At 38.4% G+C, this 19,324-nt stretch overlaps 1 protein-coding gene across 1 annotated transcript; it reads left to right on the top strand.

Annotated features, from left to right (window-relative positions):
- The first annotated feature begins 2,023 nt into the window (after positions 1–2,023).
- mrpl12 (mitochondrial ribosomal protein L12) lies at positions 2,024–14,408 on the top strand. The gene is made up of 5 exons (XM_057818031.1): positions 2,024–2,225; positions 4,951–5,152; positions 5,231–5,305; positions 9,933–10,067; positions 10,638–14,408. The coding sequence occupies exons 1-5, from the start codon at positions 2,167–2,169 to the stop codon at positions 10,752–10,754; spliced, it is 588 nt and encodes a 195-aa protein (XP_057674014.1). The 5' UTR covers positions 2,024–2,166; the 3' UTR covers positions 10,755–14,408.
- Positions 14,409–19,324: the final 4,916 nt, after the last annotated feature.

A 19,324-nucleotide genomic window follows, 5' to 3' on the forward strand; every position in this document is an offset into this window, starting at 1 on the left:
TACCACTGGTATAATTGGGGAAATAAAAATATGGCATTTTAGACAGACAGGTCAATAATCATTACTTTAACCTTATACACAGCAAAGTCTTTCACTTATGCCTGTGTTTCCACATCTATTACTCCTCATCACTGTCCATATCTTTTTTGAAGGGCAGATTTTTTCTTGAGGAAGATCAACTAATCCACATGTTCATGTTTAAGTAGACTGCGTTTCGTGGGAAAAAAAAAATCTCCAGAGGGTGCTGCCCTTTCCACCATTGTAGTGGGTTATTTTTCAGGGTTAAAAACCCACAATCTCTGTACCGCTCCACACTTCACACTAGCTCTGTCCCATGCGAACAGATCTGGCTGCCTTCCTCACTTCAAAGTCCGACTTTTGTTTTCCTGGGTGTTTTGAGAATCAATCGCTGCACGTCGCTGGCGTCGGTGCTCAAACTGTCCATTGTTTTAGCACGTTGCTTCGTTGCCACTACTAGTTTCGTTTTGGGCTGTGAAGAAAATGCTACAGAGCGTGCGTTATAGTGGTTTTCTTAGCTCTCGCGTTGTTATGACACGCCCGTGACGATCGGGTAATGCCGGCAACTAGTAGCGGTTCTTCTGAGGCAACCACGACCGTGAGTTGTGCTTGTCCATATTATATCATGCGTGTGGTCTCAATCTAAGTGCGCTGTGTGGTGAATGACACAAGCGAGGCATGTGAAGTAAAAGCTAAATTATTATCCTATTAAGCAATGCATTGAACTAGTCATTAGACGCCGATTCTTGTGCTCGCGATTGCCGAATTCTATCTCTACTATCGGTTCATTGAATATTTAATGGCTAATTACTGTCGAATGGTAACTTTACTATCGATACAGCTGTATCTCTCAGCTGTAAAACCGGATATCCGGTCATATCGGTTTATCGTTCTCAAGCTTAATTTGTATAGAGTTTGTCTCAAAATGATCCAACAGAAAAAAGTGCCTTCAAAACTTTTTCCACTTCAAAAAAAGTGACTCTTCAATAAAAAATAAAAAATAAATCAAATAATTCATTCATTCATTCGCGGAGGTGCTGGAGCCTATCCCAGCTAACTACGGGCAGTAGGCAGGGGACACCCTGAACTGGTTTTCAGCCAATCGCAGGGCACAAGGAGACATACAACCATTCACGCACACACTCACACCTACGGACAATTGAGAGAGTTCAATCAGCCTACCATGCATGTTTTTGGGATGTGGGAGGAAACCGGAGTTCACGGAGGAAAGCCATGCAGGCACGGGGAGAACATGCAAACTGATCTCAGAACTGTGAGGCAGACGTGCTAACCACTCAGCCACCGTGCCGCCAAAATCAAATAAAAATAATATATTTATATATAATTTTATTTTTGCAAATGTTTTTTTTTCTTTGATTGAAAATATTTTTTTTGATTGAAGCAACTTTTTGGGGGATTGAATGATTAAGACACAAATGTCCTACCCATAATATGGCCCAAATACAAAAAGGATTGCTTCAAAGAAAAAAATTTAAATAAAAAATTAAGTGTTCAAATGCAAATTATTGAGTCTCAAATAGTTTTTCGCATTCAAAAACTTTTTTTCTATTATTGAAAAAAACAAAAAAATTTTTTGATTGAAGTGATTTTTTTCTTTTGAAAATATTTTGTTTGATTGAAGCAACTTGTTTTTTGATTGAATAATAAAGGCACAAAAGTCCAAGCCAAAATGTGGCCCAAACGCAAAACAGCATTACTTCAGTTAAAAAGTTATGTAAATAAATTAAAAAAAAAAACTTGACTTCAATCAAAAAAACATTAGTTTTCAAATGCATTTTTTTTTTCAAATTTATTTCGGAATTTAAACAAAGTTTTTTTTTTTTTTTTTTTTTTTTTTTTTTTAAATTAAAGTGACCTTTTTCATTGAAAATGTATATTTTGCTTCAATCAAACTTTTTATGATTGAAGCAACTTTTTTAGTATGAATAATAAAGACGCAAATGTATCTCCATACATTGGTCCTTGCGGTCACCCGTAGTTATTCGCAATGCATGATGGGTAGGTCAGCTTCATTGTGGAGGGCGCCATGTGCTTTTGAGGCAGGTCCGCTTGTGTAAACTAGGGATCGATAAGGCTTCTTGTCAAAGCTAACACCGGGATTTGAGGAGTCCGCACCACCGCGTTAGCATGTACTGCACCAAACGTTGCCTCCGAACGGCGCTGCGGGCCGCGGTGAATCTCCATCGGTACGTTTGCTTCGACTTGAGCCGCTTTACCTAACTCCAAAACGGGGGCGGAAGGCGCGCGGCTTCTTACCGGCTTCTCAAGGGCAGACAGCCTGTGACTGACGGTAGAGCATTGGCTTGTCCTGAAGTCCTCAATTACCTGTAATATTTTGCATTGCGTTACTATCAGATTTGACATTGCGCTACTACGATTGCTCCAGCGTACTGTAGGTATTGGTGTTGCAAAGCTGTCTCCTAATTTTGCACCGATAGCAGCATTGTGGTCCGGTGACATTGTGAAATTATTTTGGATGTGATACGAAGAATTTGCTCACATTTGGATGTTTGTCAAGTTTCAACGATTTCTGCTGTCGACAGTCAAGGTCATTCGTCTGTTAATTGACGATGCGGCGTGCTGACACCGTTCTGAAGGAAAATTGTTTAACTGTGACAGTGCTATATTGCAACGTAACTAGGGCTGCAGCAATCAGTTATTTTAGTAGTCGATTAATCTATCAGCTAATTTGTTCGGATAATTGAGTAATCGGATTGTGAGCATTTAATGCGTTGCAGAATACATTTTAGGAGATGTAAAAACAATGGCTTGATAAGAATGCTCTTTCAAAAGAGCAGTAAATGCGAACAAAAACTAAAATAGTTTTACAAACTATGCAGAATTGCACCTTCATTTAAAATTAAAATTACCTGAGTTTAGCCTCAAATAGTATTAAAATTAAATAAATGAGGATCTAATTACAACAAAAGAACAATTGGCAAACTTGAATGGCAAAAGTTAGCTAGCTTAAATGCTATAGAATGCTAGTTTTTTTTTTTTTTTTTTTTAAACATTCTTTAAAAATAGTTCAAACACATGTTCCCACAAAAACGGCTAAATATACATATGAACTAAATTACGAATGCATTAAAAAAAGAGCTTAGGTTGGTCTTAATAGAGAGCACCTGAAATCAGCCATGTTAATAGAGTTATGGTATATTCACTGTTGCTACTAGAGGGCAATGTATCCAACCAAATCAAGAAAACTAAATGCAAACACTTTCAAAACAAACCATTGGAACGCCACTGTAATTAAACGCATACTTGAAGCAGCAAAATTTGATTCGAAGCTCTTTTTCCAATCGAATTACTTGAGTTAATCGATTAATCGTAGCAGCACTAAACCTAACCAGGGATTTTGAATGTGGTTCTGAAATGGATAAGTGCATTTTAAAAACAGGTTCTACATGGTTTGCAACACATTTGAGTATTTCATTTATATTGGAAAATTTTCACAGTAAAATGTAAGGGTGTAACGGTACATGCATTTGTATTGAACCGTTTTGGTACGTGGTGCTCGGTTCGGAACCGAGGCGTACCAAACGAGTTTCTGACGTTATGTAACCCTTGCTTTTCGAGGCTGTGAGTCGATCGGGTTACATTTTTTTTGTGTAGATTATATTTACTCAGTCTTCTCTACTATAATGAGGACCAACACGGTTACGACAGTATAACCCAGAAACGTCAACGGCGCGACAACGTGGCTGCTGCGAGAACGCAGTAAAACGCAGACGTTAAAGTCAATCAGCCAATGAACACCAGTGCATTGGCTGATTGCTGAAAAGAACGGCAGTTTCTTATTTGACGCGAGACGCAGCCCTCCTGCTTCAATACTTGTGCCGGTAGCTAGGATCGGGCAGACCGGAAGTCACTCGTGTAAAAATACGGTGGATCCTGTCGATTTTCAAATTAATATGCAATCGAAACCCAATTTTTGAGTCCTTCAGATCTCTTGAGTGGTAGATCGGGGCACAATTGACTTGTCTTTGTTGATTTACTGCTGTCTTCTCTGCTATAATAATAACCAACACGGCCCCCTGTTCAATACAAAACCCTCCTACCTCAACAAAACAAGTAGGAACTAATATTCACATAGGAACTAAAGTTGTACAACATAAAATATACAGTATAAATGAATACTACATCACATTTGTAAAATATAAACCCATAATAAAATAAGAGCCCATTTAAATAAAATAAATTGAAATGAGCTAAAACACCTGTAATTAAATAATAAGAATAATACGCAGATCCTGCTTACACAATTAAATTTATTAATTTCTGTATGGCGCTTTAAGTTGAGAAAGTCCACCAATAAAGCTTTTGAAAACCGTTCATAAGAAAAAAAATGATTCATTGAGGCATTTCATTTTTAAAATACATGTTAAAATCTTTGTCATTGGGATTGCTTTTCTCTTTAGCACAGGACTTCTTTTTTCTTCTTTCTCTCAGAAAGAAAGCTGACCAATACGCGGGGTCTGAAAGGCAAATTGTTGTTGGATTATCTTTACCCGCTACTTTTTGAGCAGAATGCTAGCTTTGTATAGGCTATTGTTGAAAGCACAAAGTGGTGTAATAAAGAACTAGCACATTTATATTTTGCATTTTGACTTCTTACTGTACCGAAAACGAACTGAACCTCAAAACCGAGGTACGTACCGAACCGAGATTTTTTTGTACCGTTGCACCCCTAGAAAAATGTTTTCTACAACGAGGACTGTTTATCGACAATGTCATATTATCTCCCCAAATGTTCTTTATATGAACTTTGGACCTGTTTAGGCGAAAACAAAACTATTATTGACTGGCGTTTCTGTAGCACCCTAAATGCACAAGGTGGTGCTGAAGCTCTGGTTAAATTTGAAAGAAGCAATTTATGAAGCTAAACTAACCATGTCCGATCTCCACCAGGCGACAGCTTGAGCATCACCAGACGCCGGCATGGTGCGCACTTCGACTCCTCAGTACAGGTGCCGCCGTGCGCTCAGACACCCTGGTCACACCGCCGCTAGATGGCGCCCCCAAACAGTACTCGCCCAAAATCCAGCAGCTCGTCAGCGACATAGCCAGCCTCACATTGTTAGAAGTTTCGGACCTCAATGAGCTCCTCAAGGTAATGAAAATGGTCTCTTATATTTGCTTGGAAAGTAAAACAAAACTGACTGTTTTTAATGTGAATTTTTTCCTACAGAAAACATTAAATATTCAGGATGTGGGAATGATGCCGATGGGCGCGATGGCTGCTTCGGCTGCTCCTGAACCTTCAGTAAGGAATACTGAAAACTCAGTGTTAGCCCCCACAGTTCAAATGGATTGGACGTCTTTTCATTATAGCTCAGTCGAAAAGTATTTAATCTTAAATGCTGCTACAATTAATTGACTAATAAACAAGTACAGGTAGTCCCCGGGTGGCGAATGATTTAAGTTCCTACGCTGGCGACGTAACCCGAATTTATGCGCAACTCGGAATTAACCCTTTAAGTAGCCCCAAAAACATGTATTATACATCATATTAGTAAAACAGTTTTAGAAAATAAGATACTGTACTTACCATCAATGCTGGTGGATGGTGAATAAGGTACACCGACTATGCCGGCTTGTTCACAAGTGGAGACATAGGAGTTCTTGTTTCACTAATGTTTACTGTACTTTTACTTTTAAACCACAGACAAACCGTACAACACTTTGGACTGCTAGTGAACAGATATTTAGAGCTTGATTTCAGCAACTAGACGAGGTCGAGCTGCTTATGCTACACCGTTTCTGGCTGCATTGCACTTTCCTTCCTTATTAGGAAACAGAAAGCGACCTGATTGAGTGTGCACTGACTGCAATTAAACTTAAAAATTTCACCATTTTGATTTAACTTGTAAACAAATTATTATTAAAAATATAGTCCCAAGAATTGCATCATGATGACTAGAGGTGGGAATCTTTGGGCACCTAACGATTCAATTACGATTACGATTCATAGACTCCGATTCGATTATAAATTGATCATTGATGCCCCCCCCCCCCTTTTTTTTTTATTTTTTTATTTTTAATGTTTTGTATATTTGTTCCAAAATTCTTTAAAAAATCCTCTCAGGCTAAATAAACCAAACTACTATTTTAGTATCAAGTTACTGGTTAAAAACAGTAAATAAAATACTTAAGTCCCCATTCTGTATCAGCAGCTTTAAAGTGCCTGTGACACGAAAAAGCATGTTTATTTCATAATACATGCGGTATTTTATGCCCCTGAATGATATGGGCCGCTTGGATGTGTGTGGAAGCGATCGCTATTTTTATTTAGTTTTTTGAATCCCGCACCATGAAAATGAGTGACTTCTGGCTTCCGTCTTGCATTGAGGAGGAGGGCGCTGTGACGTGTACGGTAGAAGACGTCCTCTTCACGCTACATTGTACTGTTGTGTTTGAGGGAGAGGCGTATGCGCCTTTTTGGAGTTTCAAAAGGTTCCCATTCACCGTGAATATTTACTGTGGGACCATTGGACTTACGAGGAAGTGAGTAAACATCTTGTTTTGTATTATGTCAAATACGAATACAGCGATTACAAAGTAAACACTACAAACTTCCTTTAAATGAAGGACTACTTACGTTTGATCATTGATAGGCATGTAAAAAGCTCTCCTAATGCTCATTAGCAGCAGCACGTTAGCTGCACAACTCCAGCCACCCTCCTCCGGGGAACGAACTGTAAATTGCTCTCCGCCGGGCGGTTTGCCGATCCACGAAGACAATCAACAACCGGTTTGTCATGTCAAATAATCCAGGATAGTTATGTGTGATTTTCCGCTTCGAAGACTTTGAAACATCACTCGGTTCGGGTTAGCATGTCGGCTAGCTGTCACCCCTTCTGGTTTGTTTACATTCTCCGAAGCCGGGGAAGGGAACTGACATATGTCCGATTTAGGTGTCATAAAATATCGTTCGGGAGGTGCGACAGTAAAGGTGAAGTCGACAGTTTTGACCATTATGGAGTAATTTTGCCATGTCGTCCTGAATAAATGCATTTTTATTATTTCATATTCCATTCAGCACAAGACTGTTATTTGTCATGACCATGCCATTTATTTAGCAATTGGGGAAAATACTTGGATAAAAAGAATATCCTGTAAAAATATTGAAGTAAAGAGACAGAAACAATGACATTTTCCCGCTCTCTTCGTCACGTTTTCCTCGTTGTGAATACCGGTAGTTCCCCCTCGACGGGCTGACTGGTCCTTCTCAAGCCATTTATATAGCCATTGGGGAAAATACTTGGATAAAAAGAATATCCTGTAAAAATACTGAAGTAAAGAGACAGAAACAATGACATTTTGCCGCTCTCTTTGTCGCGTTTTCCTCGTTGTGGATAGTTCCCCCTCGACGGGCTGACTGGGCCTTCTTAAGCCATTTATATAGCTATTGGGGAAAAATACTTGGATAAAAAGAATATCCTGTAAAAATATTGGAGTAGAGAGACTGAAACAATGATATTTTGCGGCTCTCTTCGTCGCGTTTTCCTCGTTCTGAATAATTCCCCCTCAATGGGCTGAATAGTAAAACCGATGAGCCCAGTCTACCGCTGACGTCATCCACCTGTTGGGGACGCTAAAGCCCTATAATGGTAGGCGTGGCTAACCGGCAGATTAAAAGACTAATTTCTCGTCATCTGTGCTTTGCTAAATTGTTGTATATAGTCGAATCGTCTCAAAATATGATTCTAATTCACATAATAATGCCATTTAAGACTTTTTTTCTCGTGTCATATGCTCTTTAAGCTATATTCAATTAATTTAATGTTGTGAATCAACTGTTAAAGTTGTTAAAATTGTGCCCTTTATTCCATAATTTCCCTCATGTCTACTTTCGACATGTGAAAGTTTTAAAACTGTTTCATCATTTAAAGATAGATTCAAGTCAAGATTTTGCCGATTTAGGGGTATTTTAGATAAAAAGTAATTAGGTTCTTTACAACAGCCTTCTAGAGAAGTCTACTGCTTTAAGATGGCGCCTGTTTACTAGTGCGGGAAAGTGTCATTTCACATCTAGTCTAGATATATGTGATATCTACCATAGCCGTATGTTGCCGTATATTTGTAGCAACTAGCAACTGGGCGCTGTTTGTAGCGGCTGACGGCCGCAGTCAGGTATTATTTTTTTTCACCTTGCAGCATTAGTTGCACATGATATTTACTCTTGGTCCGTTCCTCATTGCGTCCCAAAGACCGTGCTGACTGCATTTTTATTTCCGCTTTACCTGGTATAATTCAATAATCGGAATTTGGATGTTTGTGAATCGTTCTCGAATCTTTCACGGCCGAATCACGAATAATCTAAGAATCGGAAGTTTTGCACGCCTCTAATGATGACTGAAAACAAAAACGGTGCACGCAAAAAAAAGTTGTGCATCAAGTAAATTTTCGATTAACCTTAGTGAGTAGAGCTGGGAATCTTTGGGCACCTAACGATTCGATTACGATTACGATTCAGAGGCTCCGATTCGACTATAAAACGATTATTGATGCACCCCACTCCTTTTTTTTTTTTTTTTTAATTTGTTTTGTACATTAGTTCCAAAATTGTTCAAAAATCCTCTCAGGCTAAACCAAACTACTATTTCAATATCAAGTTAACATATAGCAGTAAACAAATATACAAAAATAACAGTAAATAAAAAAACTCCAGTCCCCATTCTATATCAGCAGCTTTAAACTACTTTCAATTAATTTAATGTTGTGAATCAACCGTTAAAGTTGTTAAAATTGCTCCTGTTATTCCATAATTTCTCTTTTGTCTACTTTCAACATGTAAAAGTTTTAAAACTATTTTAAAGATAGATTCAAGTCAATATTTTACCGATTTAGGAGTATTTTAGATAAAAAGTTAATTAGGTTCGCTTGGAAGGTTCGCAACAACAGCCTTGCAGGGAAGTGTACTGCTTTAAGATGGCGGCCGTTACTAACGCCCGCATCTAGTTTTTTGTAGATGTGCTGGTAACGATACCGAAGCTATAATGCATCTAATCCTATATAAATTATATCTACCGTAACATAATGTGGCTTGTAGCAGCTTTTCGGCAGCAGTCAGGTATGTTTTTTTTTTTTTTTTTTATCTCGTGGCATGAGTTGAGCTAGAGCCGTGAGTTGAGCATTGGCGTTACCCGAGGGGCCGGGTAATGAGAAGCATGATGTTTAGCTACTCTCGCTCCGTCCCTAATTGCGTACCGAAGACCGCGCGGCGCGCTGAGTGTGTCGTACTTCTGCTTTACTTGGCATATTTCAATAATCGGAATTTGGATGTTTGTGAATCATTCTCGAATCTTCCACGGCCGAATCGCGAATAATCTAAGAATCGGAAATTTTGCACACCTCTATTAGTGAGTCTTGACAGCGGTTAGATTGAAAAAATGCGGAGCTCAAACACTGTGCACTATTATTCAGCTTTAAAAAAAAAACAAAAAAAAAAACGACTGGAGACGAAATGGCGGACGAGACTCCCCCGTCGAAATAACATGACTCGGATACGTCGTAACCCGGGGAGTATATGTAATGGATTATCAATCAACTATTTTAAATTCTATTTCCAAATCCTCATTTCTTTGGGGGCCTTTACATTTTTTTTTTTTTAGTTACAGTACATTTGTCAAAAAAAAAAAAAATCAGAAAACTTGAGATCCTCTTTCAAAATGGCTTTTTATTATTTTCAATTGTATTAAGAACAAGGATAAAGCAATAAATATTATTTTGTTTTATTAAACTTTGAAGGAAACAAAAAATCAAAAAATTATTTTCTTTAGTCTCCAATGAAAGCAAATCAAAATAATCTTTTGCGGCAGGCCTTATATTAAATCACTGTAAATTCCTCCACCATCTGCAGTTGCATTAAAAAAAAAAATGTCGTTCAGGCCGCAGAAGAGGAGGCGCCGGTGAAGAAAGAAAAGACTCACTTCACAGTCAAGCTAACGGAAGTCAACGCGGCCGAGAAGGTGAAACTCATCAAGGAGGTGAAGAATTGCATGCAAGGCTTGAACCTTGTGCAGGTAAGAATGAAAAACAACGAAGAGTGGTAAATGTAAAGAAAACATTGAGTGCCTCGGATGTGTATTTACATAATTTTTCCGGCAAAAATGTGTCTGTCTATAAGTAAGGTGGCTAAGTTAAGTTTTTCACTCAAAATATTATGTATTGATTTCGCAGAGAATGTGTTGTGATATTTAGCAGCAGCAGTAGTACGTAAGTCATGAGGGTTGTCTTTTTAAAAAAAAAAAATTTTTTTAAGAAAAATGGCATTTAATGCAATTAAGGCATGTGTGCAAATGTCTTTGGTGTGTTCTGACATGTTAATTTAACTATTTGCCTTTGACGACAACAGAAGCTCATCTTGACTGTGAAAATGGATTGGATGTCAATCATCGTCAGTAGCACTAGCCCTTAGCTAATAATGTTAAAAAAAATTACACCAATTGATCAAAACTCCTATTATTTCTTTCAGGAGGAAAACAAACCAAATCTGAACAGTCCATGCTGAAACATGATTGACATTCCAGTTTTGCTAGTGTAGCCGTGTCAATGTTGACGTGTCCACATTGTTTTTGTCCGCTATCAATTAGGCCAAGAAGCTCGTGGAGTCTCTTCCTCAGGAGATCCGTGCCAATGTTTCCAAAGACGAGGCAGAGAAACTGAAAGCGGCGTTGCAGGCGGCGGGGGGAACCGTCGTCCTGGAGTAGAACCCCGCCCACCAGCGCTTCGTCCATTTTAATTTTCTACGTGACAAAGCAGAAGAGAAAGAAAACTGCCTTCACTCGTCCGGCATGTTTCTTGAGCTGCGGGGCGGAACAAGTCAGACTGAACTTTTTACGAAGAAGCTCGTGACCGCCCCGCTGGTGAGAAATCGCACTTGCCAGTGTGTATGGCGCATATGTGCACGCAAAAGAAAGCGTGTATACTGTCAAGTGCGAATCTGAGTTTTTTTTTTTGTTGCTTAAGGAATACTTGTCATTAAAACCTCATATATAAATTTACTTTCCAACGTGTTTTATACAGTAATGCAGTGGTTCTTCACCTTGCAAAAGGTACCGAACCCTAAGAGTTTCATATGTGCAGTCACCGAACGCTTCGGAATTTAATAATGCAGCAACTTTTTTCGAATTCAAAACCACTATAGCAAAGATAGCGAGCTAATATATAAGTGAATATTCTGTTTAAATTTGCGACAAATAATTTTGCATTTTCATTTTTCACGTTTGAAATGTTTTTTGTTTTGTTTTTTGTGTGTACATTCTCATTTTACTGTCGCATCCTTGCATCACGTACCATTTTCATGATGGCGTTTTTTTTTTTTTTTATCTTCACACTCCACGCTGCCTGTAGGTGTGTGATACTTCCTCATACTAAGTGTGAGTCAACCTTCCACTCAGTAAACTAATTTCTCCTCCCATTAGATAGAGGGTTAGCAGTTGAAAGAAATCGAATAGTCTTTAAATTGGGGGCATTCCAGTTCCAAATTTAGTCTAAAATGACACTTTGCCTTGAGTCCGCGTATTTATGGGGCCTCGTGTGTCAACCTACGCCGAACCCCTTAGACTTACTTACAGAACACCTGGGGTTCAATCGAACCCAGGTTGAAGAACCACTGCCCAAATGCCCACTTTCTACAATATTTCATGTAAAAAAAAAAAAAAAAAAAAAAAAAAAGGAAAAACGTATTTAAACTTCATCAGTCTGCAGCCATTTAAGAGCGTTATAAATGTTAAAATGTTTAAGTGGGTTCTAAATGTTTTGCAACACATTTAAGTATTGGGTATTTAAGTGGCAAGTATAGAAAACTGAAAATTGTTATTTTACCTGATAATGTACCTCCATTCCAAGTTTGTTCAGAGTTGAAAAGGTATAAGTACATAGTTTTTATCAGATTGACATACCAATGACTTCAGATGATAGTTTCATTAGCTTTAATAAAGAACAATTTGATAATTATTTTAAATGTATTTAATTTATTTGAATATTAAGAAGTATTTGAATACATACATATTCCTTGTCTTAAAACATTCGAAAATAATTCATTTGAGCTATCTGTGTTTAAAAGGGTTTTTACAGCGATTGTCAAACATTGGTTGATATTTTGATGAACCCTCGCGATTTACCACTAGATGGCAGCAGAGGGTCAATTCCATTGTCATGACAGCACTCACCTTTTCAGCTATTCAACCGCATTTTTTTTTTTTTTTTTTTAAACTTGACCTCCTTTAGTTTGACAATTACAATCAAATTAGTACAAGTACTGATTTAAATAGTTTACTCCAGTCTGACAAAGGACCAAAGTCAAAAATAGGCTTTGTCAAATGTACACTCATTCACTGCCATTGTTGACCTATGGGGAATATTGTCCCAACATGTTGAAGTGAAGCTCGATAGTGTTTGGAAAGACAGCAGCCGAGTCGCTGACACTGCTGTTTGCGTCAACCTGAAATCAATTTAGTACTTTTTCCAGCCGCCTCTCACAATGTGAAGATGAGCCAGGACAAAGTCCAACACAAACAAGGTCCCACAAGACGCAAAATTAGGTAGACCTGCAAATGCATTTCTAATGTTTTACTTTACCAGCTGCCACCCTAATTCTAATGAAGTCGGGACGCTGCGTTAAACATAAAGAAATAGAAAATACAATTATTTTCAAATGTAAAGCATATATTTAATGATGAAACTGATAAACTATTGTTTTTATTGGCAAATCAATAACTGAAAATATTATGGCAGCAACATGTTCTAAAAAAAATCTGGGATGGGTGGCAAAAAAAAAAGAAAAAAAAGTAACAGCTGTTGAGAACATCCAACAGGTGAATAGGCTAAATGAGCACAGTTCGATACCATGATTGGGTAAAAACGGAGTTTCCCTGAACTGCTCAGTCATTCGCAAAGATGGGGTTTCCTCTTTGTGAACAGGTTTGTGAGAAAATAGTACAGTTTAGGGCCAATGTTCCTCAAAGTACAATTGCAAGGAACGTAGAGATTTCATCATCCATATTAATCGTTCATTATATCAGAATCTGAGAATCCGGAGAAATCACTACATGCCTGAAGGCTGAAATCCAACATTGAATGCCTGTGACCTTTGATCCCTCAGACAGCACTGCATGAAAAAACATCAATGTGTAATATCACCTTATCGACTCAGGAACACGTCAGAAAACGAATGCCAGTAAACACACATAGGCTCTACACTGGTACAGTGCTGGCCAAAAGTATTGGCACCTCTGCAATTTTGTCAGAAAATGCTCAGTTTCTCCCAGAAAATGATTGCAATTACAAATGCTTTTGTGGTAATATCTTCATTTATTTTGCTTGCATGAAAAAACACAAAAGAGAATGAAAAAAAAAAAATCATTTTACACAAAATTCCAAAAATGGGCCGGTCTATTGGCACCTCAGCCTTATACTTGGTAGCACAACCTTCAGACAAAATAACTGCGAACAACTGCTTCCGGTATCCATCAATGAGATTGTTATAATGCTCTGCTGGAATTTTAGACCATTCGTCTTTGGCCAACTGCTCAAGGTCTCTGAGATTTGAAGGGTGCCTTCTCCAAACTTCCATTTTCAGATCTCTCCACAGGTGTTCTATGGGATTCATGTGTGGACTCATTGCTGGCCACTTTAGAAGTCTCCAGTGCTTTCTCTCAAACCATTTTCTAGTGCTTTTTGAAGTGTGTTTTGGGTCATTGTCCTGCTGGAAGACCCATGACCTCTGAGGCAGACCCAGCTTTCTTATACTGGGCCCTATATTATGCTGAAAATTTTGTTGGTAGTCTTCAGATTTCATAATGTCATGCACACCGTCAAGCAGTCCAGTGCCAGAGGCAGCAAAGCAACCTCAAAACCTCAGGGAACCTCCGCCATGTTTGACTGTGGGGACCGTGTTCTTTTCTTTGAAGGCCTTGGATTTTTTTTCCTGCAAACTCTATGTTGATGCCTTTTCCCAAAAAGCTCTACTTTTGTCTCATCTGACCAGAGAACATTCTTCCAAAACGTTTTTGGCTTTCTCAGGTAAGATTTGGCAAACTCCAGCCTGGCTTTTTTATGGCTCTGGGTCAGAAGAGGGGTCTTCCTGGGTATCCTACTATAGAGTCCCTTTTCATTCAGACGCAGACAGATAGTATGGGTTGACACTGTTGTCCCCTCGCACTGCAGGACAGCTTGAACTTGTTTGGATGTTAGTCGAGGTTCTTTATCAACCATTCGCTCAATCTTTCATTGAAATCTCTCGTCAATTTTTCTTTTCCGCCCACATATAGGGAGGTTAGCCACAGTGCAATGGGCTTAACACGTATTGATGACACTGCGCACGGTAGACGCAGGAACATTCAGGTCTTTCGAGATGGACTTGTAGCCTTGATTGACCATAGTGTTGTATCGGTCGCGAACGATTCGTTCTTTTTGAACGAATTGTTTGGGTGAACGAGACCGAACTAATCACCATCTGCACTGATTCGTTCTATGAAGTTGGTGGCGCTTGTTCGCTGCGTGGGAGGGCGTTGAGCAAGCGGCAGCGTCTTCTGACATCGCACACGACCAATCAGACGCCAGCCTCATCGCGGGCAGGGGAGGGAGCGGAAACAGAATCATGGCGTATGTCACTCATTTCCACGTGTGGCCAATAAGCAGCCAGCGTGCAGGCAGGGGGGAAAGACTGAGTTTTGTCACTTCCCGTTCAGTGATTCGGTCCTCCGGTTCCTGACCTAGCTTGCTGCTAACTTGACTTTCCAGTAATGACTATGCGGTGAACGAGTCATAAAATGAAAGGAAACGACTTTGTCACATATTTGTTAACGTGGAGCCTATCAAATGCTGCTCAAAAAGACAAAAACACCACACAAATCTAGCGAGCATGGTTTAGTGTTCTACTTTTCTCAACAGACTCGGGACTGTGCCTATGACGATATACTATCAAATTTACAGTAATTTAAAACACGCGCAGCTACGAGGCAAGCAAAACCTGAGCTGCGGTCGCGTGACGGCAGTGAAGCGGGCAGAGAACTGTCACTATATGGAGGCTTCATGGCAGCGATATGTACCTCATATGTGCACAGAAAAAAAATAATATTTAGTATGATCACCATAATACTGATTTGCAATGAAACTGTATATACATGTCAATTTTTTCCGAGTGTTTTTTTTTTTTTTTTTTTTCGTGTCAGAGGGTGTCGGTTGGTTTGACAAATTATGTCAATCCGTCCATCATGTGCTACTCAAGCGCCCCAAAAACAAAGCGCGCGGACACGGGAGATGTCGCAATATGTCTACATTTTTCTTAACAGACTAATGAAAGTAGAAAGGCGAAATCATAAAGCAAACAATTATTTCTCGTCAGCATTTGACGATCTGAGATGCGGGGACGACAGGGGAGCTGACCGGATTATTTTATTTATTAATACCAGTGCAAAAATTCAAAACGATCATCTTAATAATAAAAAACAAAAATACAACAGAGCGAGAGGTTAATATGATGTGTTGGCCGTTCCATAATTAGAAATTAAACTTTCGATTTATTTTTATTTTCGTGACAGCAGGCATGCCGCGTTGGCTGTTAGCAGCAGCATTGTATATGTGAGCAAGATCATGCTAAAGAAAGTCCGTGCGCCCCCGACCCCAAACCCCGACTTCCCCCTCAAAAGGAAAATGTTTAACCGTGTCCTAATTCGAAATGCAAGCACGAGCCATGACTTTGAGCCCATAGAACTAGGACAGACGACGCGGAAGTTCTCCCTCGCTTTTGCAGCAGCGGGAGGGAGACGAGGCTGTCTCTGAGAGCAGAATGATATCGCCTGTCACTCATTTCTGAAACTACGACGAGTGGTCAATGTGCAGGAGAGGGAGGGACCAAGCAATGTCACTTCCCGTTCAGTTATACTGCGAAGCGGTCTTTGGTGATTCGTTCGGCAACGTCACTTCCCGTTCACTAACCGAACGATTCATTTGGGTGGGGAGGGAGATGAGGGGGGCGAACGATTCGTTGAACGATTCGTTTGAACGAATCGTTTTACTGAACGAACCGGAATGGATTCGTTTACTCAAGTGAACGACAGATCCCGTCTCTAATTGACCATGCTTCAACCACCATTCTTCATGAAAAACATGCCAATCACATTTTCACAACGGACATTTGGAAAAGTGATGTCCAGTAAGCAAGATTATCATGACGGCACAGTGGTTAGATGATAATGTAAACATGGAGAAAACGAAGTCAGCCAGTCAATAATGCATTCAGTATGTAAAATGACGAGCGGTCAGATGACTTTGTAACGCTGCCTTTATTTTCGGCTCAACAAAACGCAGGCACAAAACAACACGCACTGGGATGCGAGCTCCAACTCCGTCCAAATAGCACTGCCGCAAATGTCGTGTGTGCCGCAAATGTAAACAAAGTGCTGCAGAATGGGTACATGACATCTCGCTCTTTTGAGTTAATCATTTTCACAGTGTGCAACAAAGCATATAACATTAGCAATCACTTTTCAAATTAATTTAACTTATTTGTCTGCTCAGTTAGTAAATAAATATTATTCAAAATCTTTCCTTCCAAGTTTTTTTTTAGGATTAAGTATAATAATGTATTGCTTAAAGTAAAGCTGTTAAGATTATTTTCAGCTAGCTATTTTTCTTCCAAGAAATCTGAGAGAAATACACTTGAAGCGCTGGCAGGTAATTTCACTTATTTCCAATAGATTTACACTTAAAACTGACTAGTTTTAAGGAGGTGTGTTTTGCAGTGTATTAATGTTATATATGTTAGGAATGGCTTACTTTTAAAGGCATTTTTGTGCAACTTATGTATTTACTCTTAAGTAATTGTTGGCAAAAGTTTACCATTACTCAATGTCAGACAATCTGTCATTATTTAGATGTTGGAATTGAATACTTGTTCATATTTTATGTTGAAAAAAGAACAATAAATGATATTTTTGCACAGTAATATTTTCTTTTGTATATACTTTAAAATTTTTACATAAATCTTTTAATAGAATTATCGGCTGGAATGAGGAGGAAATTATCGGTTATCGGTATCGGTTGAAAAATGTATTATCGTGCATCACTATTATACATTTTGAATTTTAAATAATTACACATTTATACATTTTTAAACATTTGGTTTACTTTTACACAGATATTTACAGTCTAATAATTTTGTTTATAAAATGCAAAAGAGACTATTTTAGTTAAAAAAAAAAAAAAAAAATGTTTTTAGTCATTCTACTTAACGCTCCAATGACTGATGTTGATAGAAAGAATGCAGGGTTGCTGCTTTGCCAGCGTGATGTTGTAGTTAATCAGAATTCTGACAGAATTGATGCTAAAAGCAGAACATACAAATGAAAATTCTTCACAGACTGCCGCTCGTGAGTCCATTAATCGAACTCATCGGGAATTACGACAATTAGTGAAGCGCCCCTCTGAGTTGACGATCATGCGTTGGCGACTCGACGTGACTATATTATTAAGTTTTGGTGAAGCAGCATGTGGATGAAGGGGTCATTTTATACAATTTATATTACTTTCCTGTAAAGAACACAGAAAAAAATAACAGTTGTTGCCCTGGTTGCTTATTGAAGGAATATCACGGTTCGAGTTGGTAACAACGTAATTACAATGCGACCCGCTAACCGTTGTCTTCCGCTCCGTGTTTTGTTCTATTTGCCACAAAATCAACTCAATTTGCCCACGGGGCGCTAAAGAAGTCACAGACAGGAAATGACAGCAATTGTCTCTTAATATGAAGACAAAAACAATATGTTTATGTGTATCCTGGGGCAGAACATAATGTTTGATTCAAAAGACTTCATTTTTGTGAACAGCCGCATATGACTGCCTTTTAGTTACAAAAAAAACAAAAACAAAAAAACAATTATGAGCTCAAGCTAATAAAACCTACTGCTTGCCTCTTCAAACCGTTGGCTGCCAATGGTGGCGATAGAGGTCCAATTTATTTGAACCGGGCGGGTTGACAGCGAATTATCACAGCGTGCATAAACGCGACATTTGTTTTTGTACTTAACGATTCACTGCATCATACTGTGGAAATATAACAGAAAACACACTTCTCAAGACATTATTTCCAATTCTATAATTGTTAAGTTAAAAAAAAAAAAATCAGTTGACTTGATTAAAAAAAACAAAAAACCTTTTAAGAGACAGTGATGCCACCCCCCCCCCCCCCCTTTTCTTTTAATATTGCAAATTTATAGTACATCTATGTACATGCAGCATATGGTTCACAATGACTTTGTATTTTTCTTCCGTGTTACTATTTGACTCTGGGGTATTTGGGTGTTCTTTGTATGTATACTAATGATGGTGATTCATCAAACTGTTCTGTGTAAAATTGCATTTCAGCCATTTTAAAATCTTTACAAGAGTAATAATATTAATGAGCACAATGATAAATAAGATGACATCCTAATTAGTGGCTAAGAACTTGCAGTTCTTTTTATCCAAACCTAAGTTAGTCTTGAGAATTCACAACCATTTATTGAAAGCTGCAAAATTATATCTGATTCAGATTTTTTTTGTTTTATTTTTTCAATTCAACCATCTCCGAGGAGCCGATGTCCTCTTTCTTAAAATCGTTGGCTGTCATTGTTTAATGATCGCTGTCAGCCCTCCCAGTCAAAATGGAGTAGACATCTGGCACCATCAATGGCAGTAGTGTTAAAATAATTATGCATTTTTCATTATGGTTACGTTTAATATACTTTGAATTATTATTATTTTTTTTTATTTAACTCCAAAATTAAAATGTATATTTAACTTCCATTTGTTCATTTCATCCAAAAATTCCAATATCAAATCATACATTCTACAATTTTATACCACGACCGTAATTTACGGACTATAAGGCACAACTGAGTATAAGCCTCAACCCACCAAATTTGACATGAAAGCGGCATAAAGAAGCCGCACCGGACTAAAAACCGCAGCTGTCCTCACTGATTTATTGGATATTTACACCAAAAGATATTAACCGTTAAAACATTTGACAGCAGCGTTATAAGACATCATAATTATAACACGACGCTGTCATGAGCATTAATGAATGCTGATGACAGATGTCATTTAACGTCATCCAGGAAATTATCTCACTTTTGAATGGATGTAAAAGAGCCGATCTGGACATAAATGGAGTTAGTGACTTAATTTGCCATAATGACCATTGTCATAAGCATTAATTAATGCTCATGACAGTGTGATTAAATAATTATGACAGTATTATGACAGTGTTATGACGCAGTTGTCAAATAAAGTG

Source organism: Corythoichthys intestinalis, chromosome 16, assembly GCF_030265065.1.
Source record: "Corythoichthys intestinalis isolate RoL2023-P3 chromosome 16, ASM3026506v1, whole genome shotgun sequence".
NCBI lineage: Eukaryota > Metazoa > Chordata > Actinopteri > Syngnathiformes > Syngnathidae > Corythoichthys > Corythoichthys intestinalis.

Excerpts from the sequence above, each read along its gene's own strand:
- mrpl12 (XM_057818031.1), top strand. The coding sequence starts at position 2,167 with ATGTACTGCACCAAACGTTGCCTCCGAACGGCGCTGCGGGCCGCGGTG. Across the intron at positions 5,153-5,230 it reads ACCTCAATGAGCTCCTCAAG|AAAACATTAAATATTCAGGA; the intron begins GTAATGAAAATG and ends TTTTTCCTACAG. Across the intron at positions 10,068-10,637 it reads AAGGCTTGAACCTTGTGCAG|GCCAAGAAGCTCGTGGAGTC; the intron begins GTAAGAATGAAA and ends GCTATCAATTAG.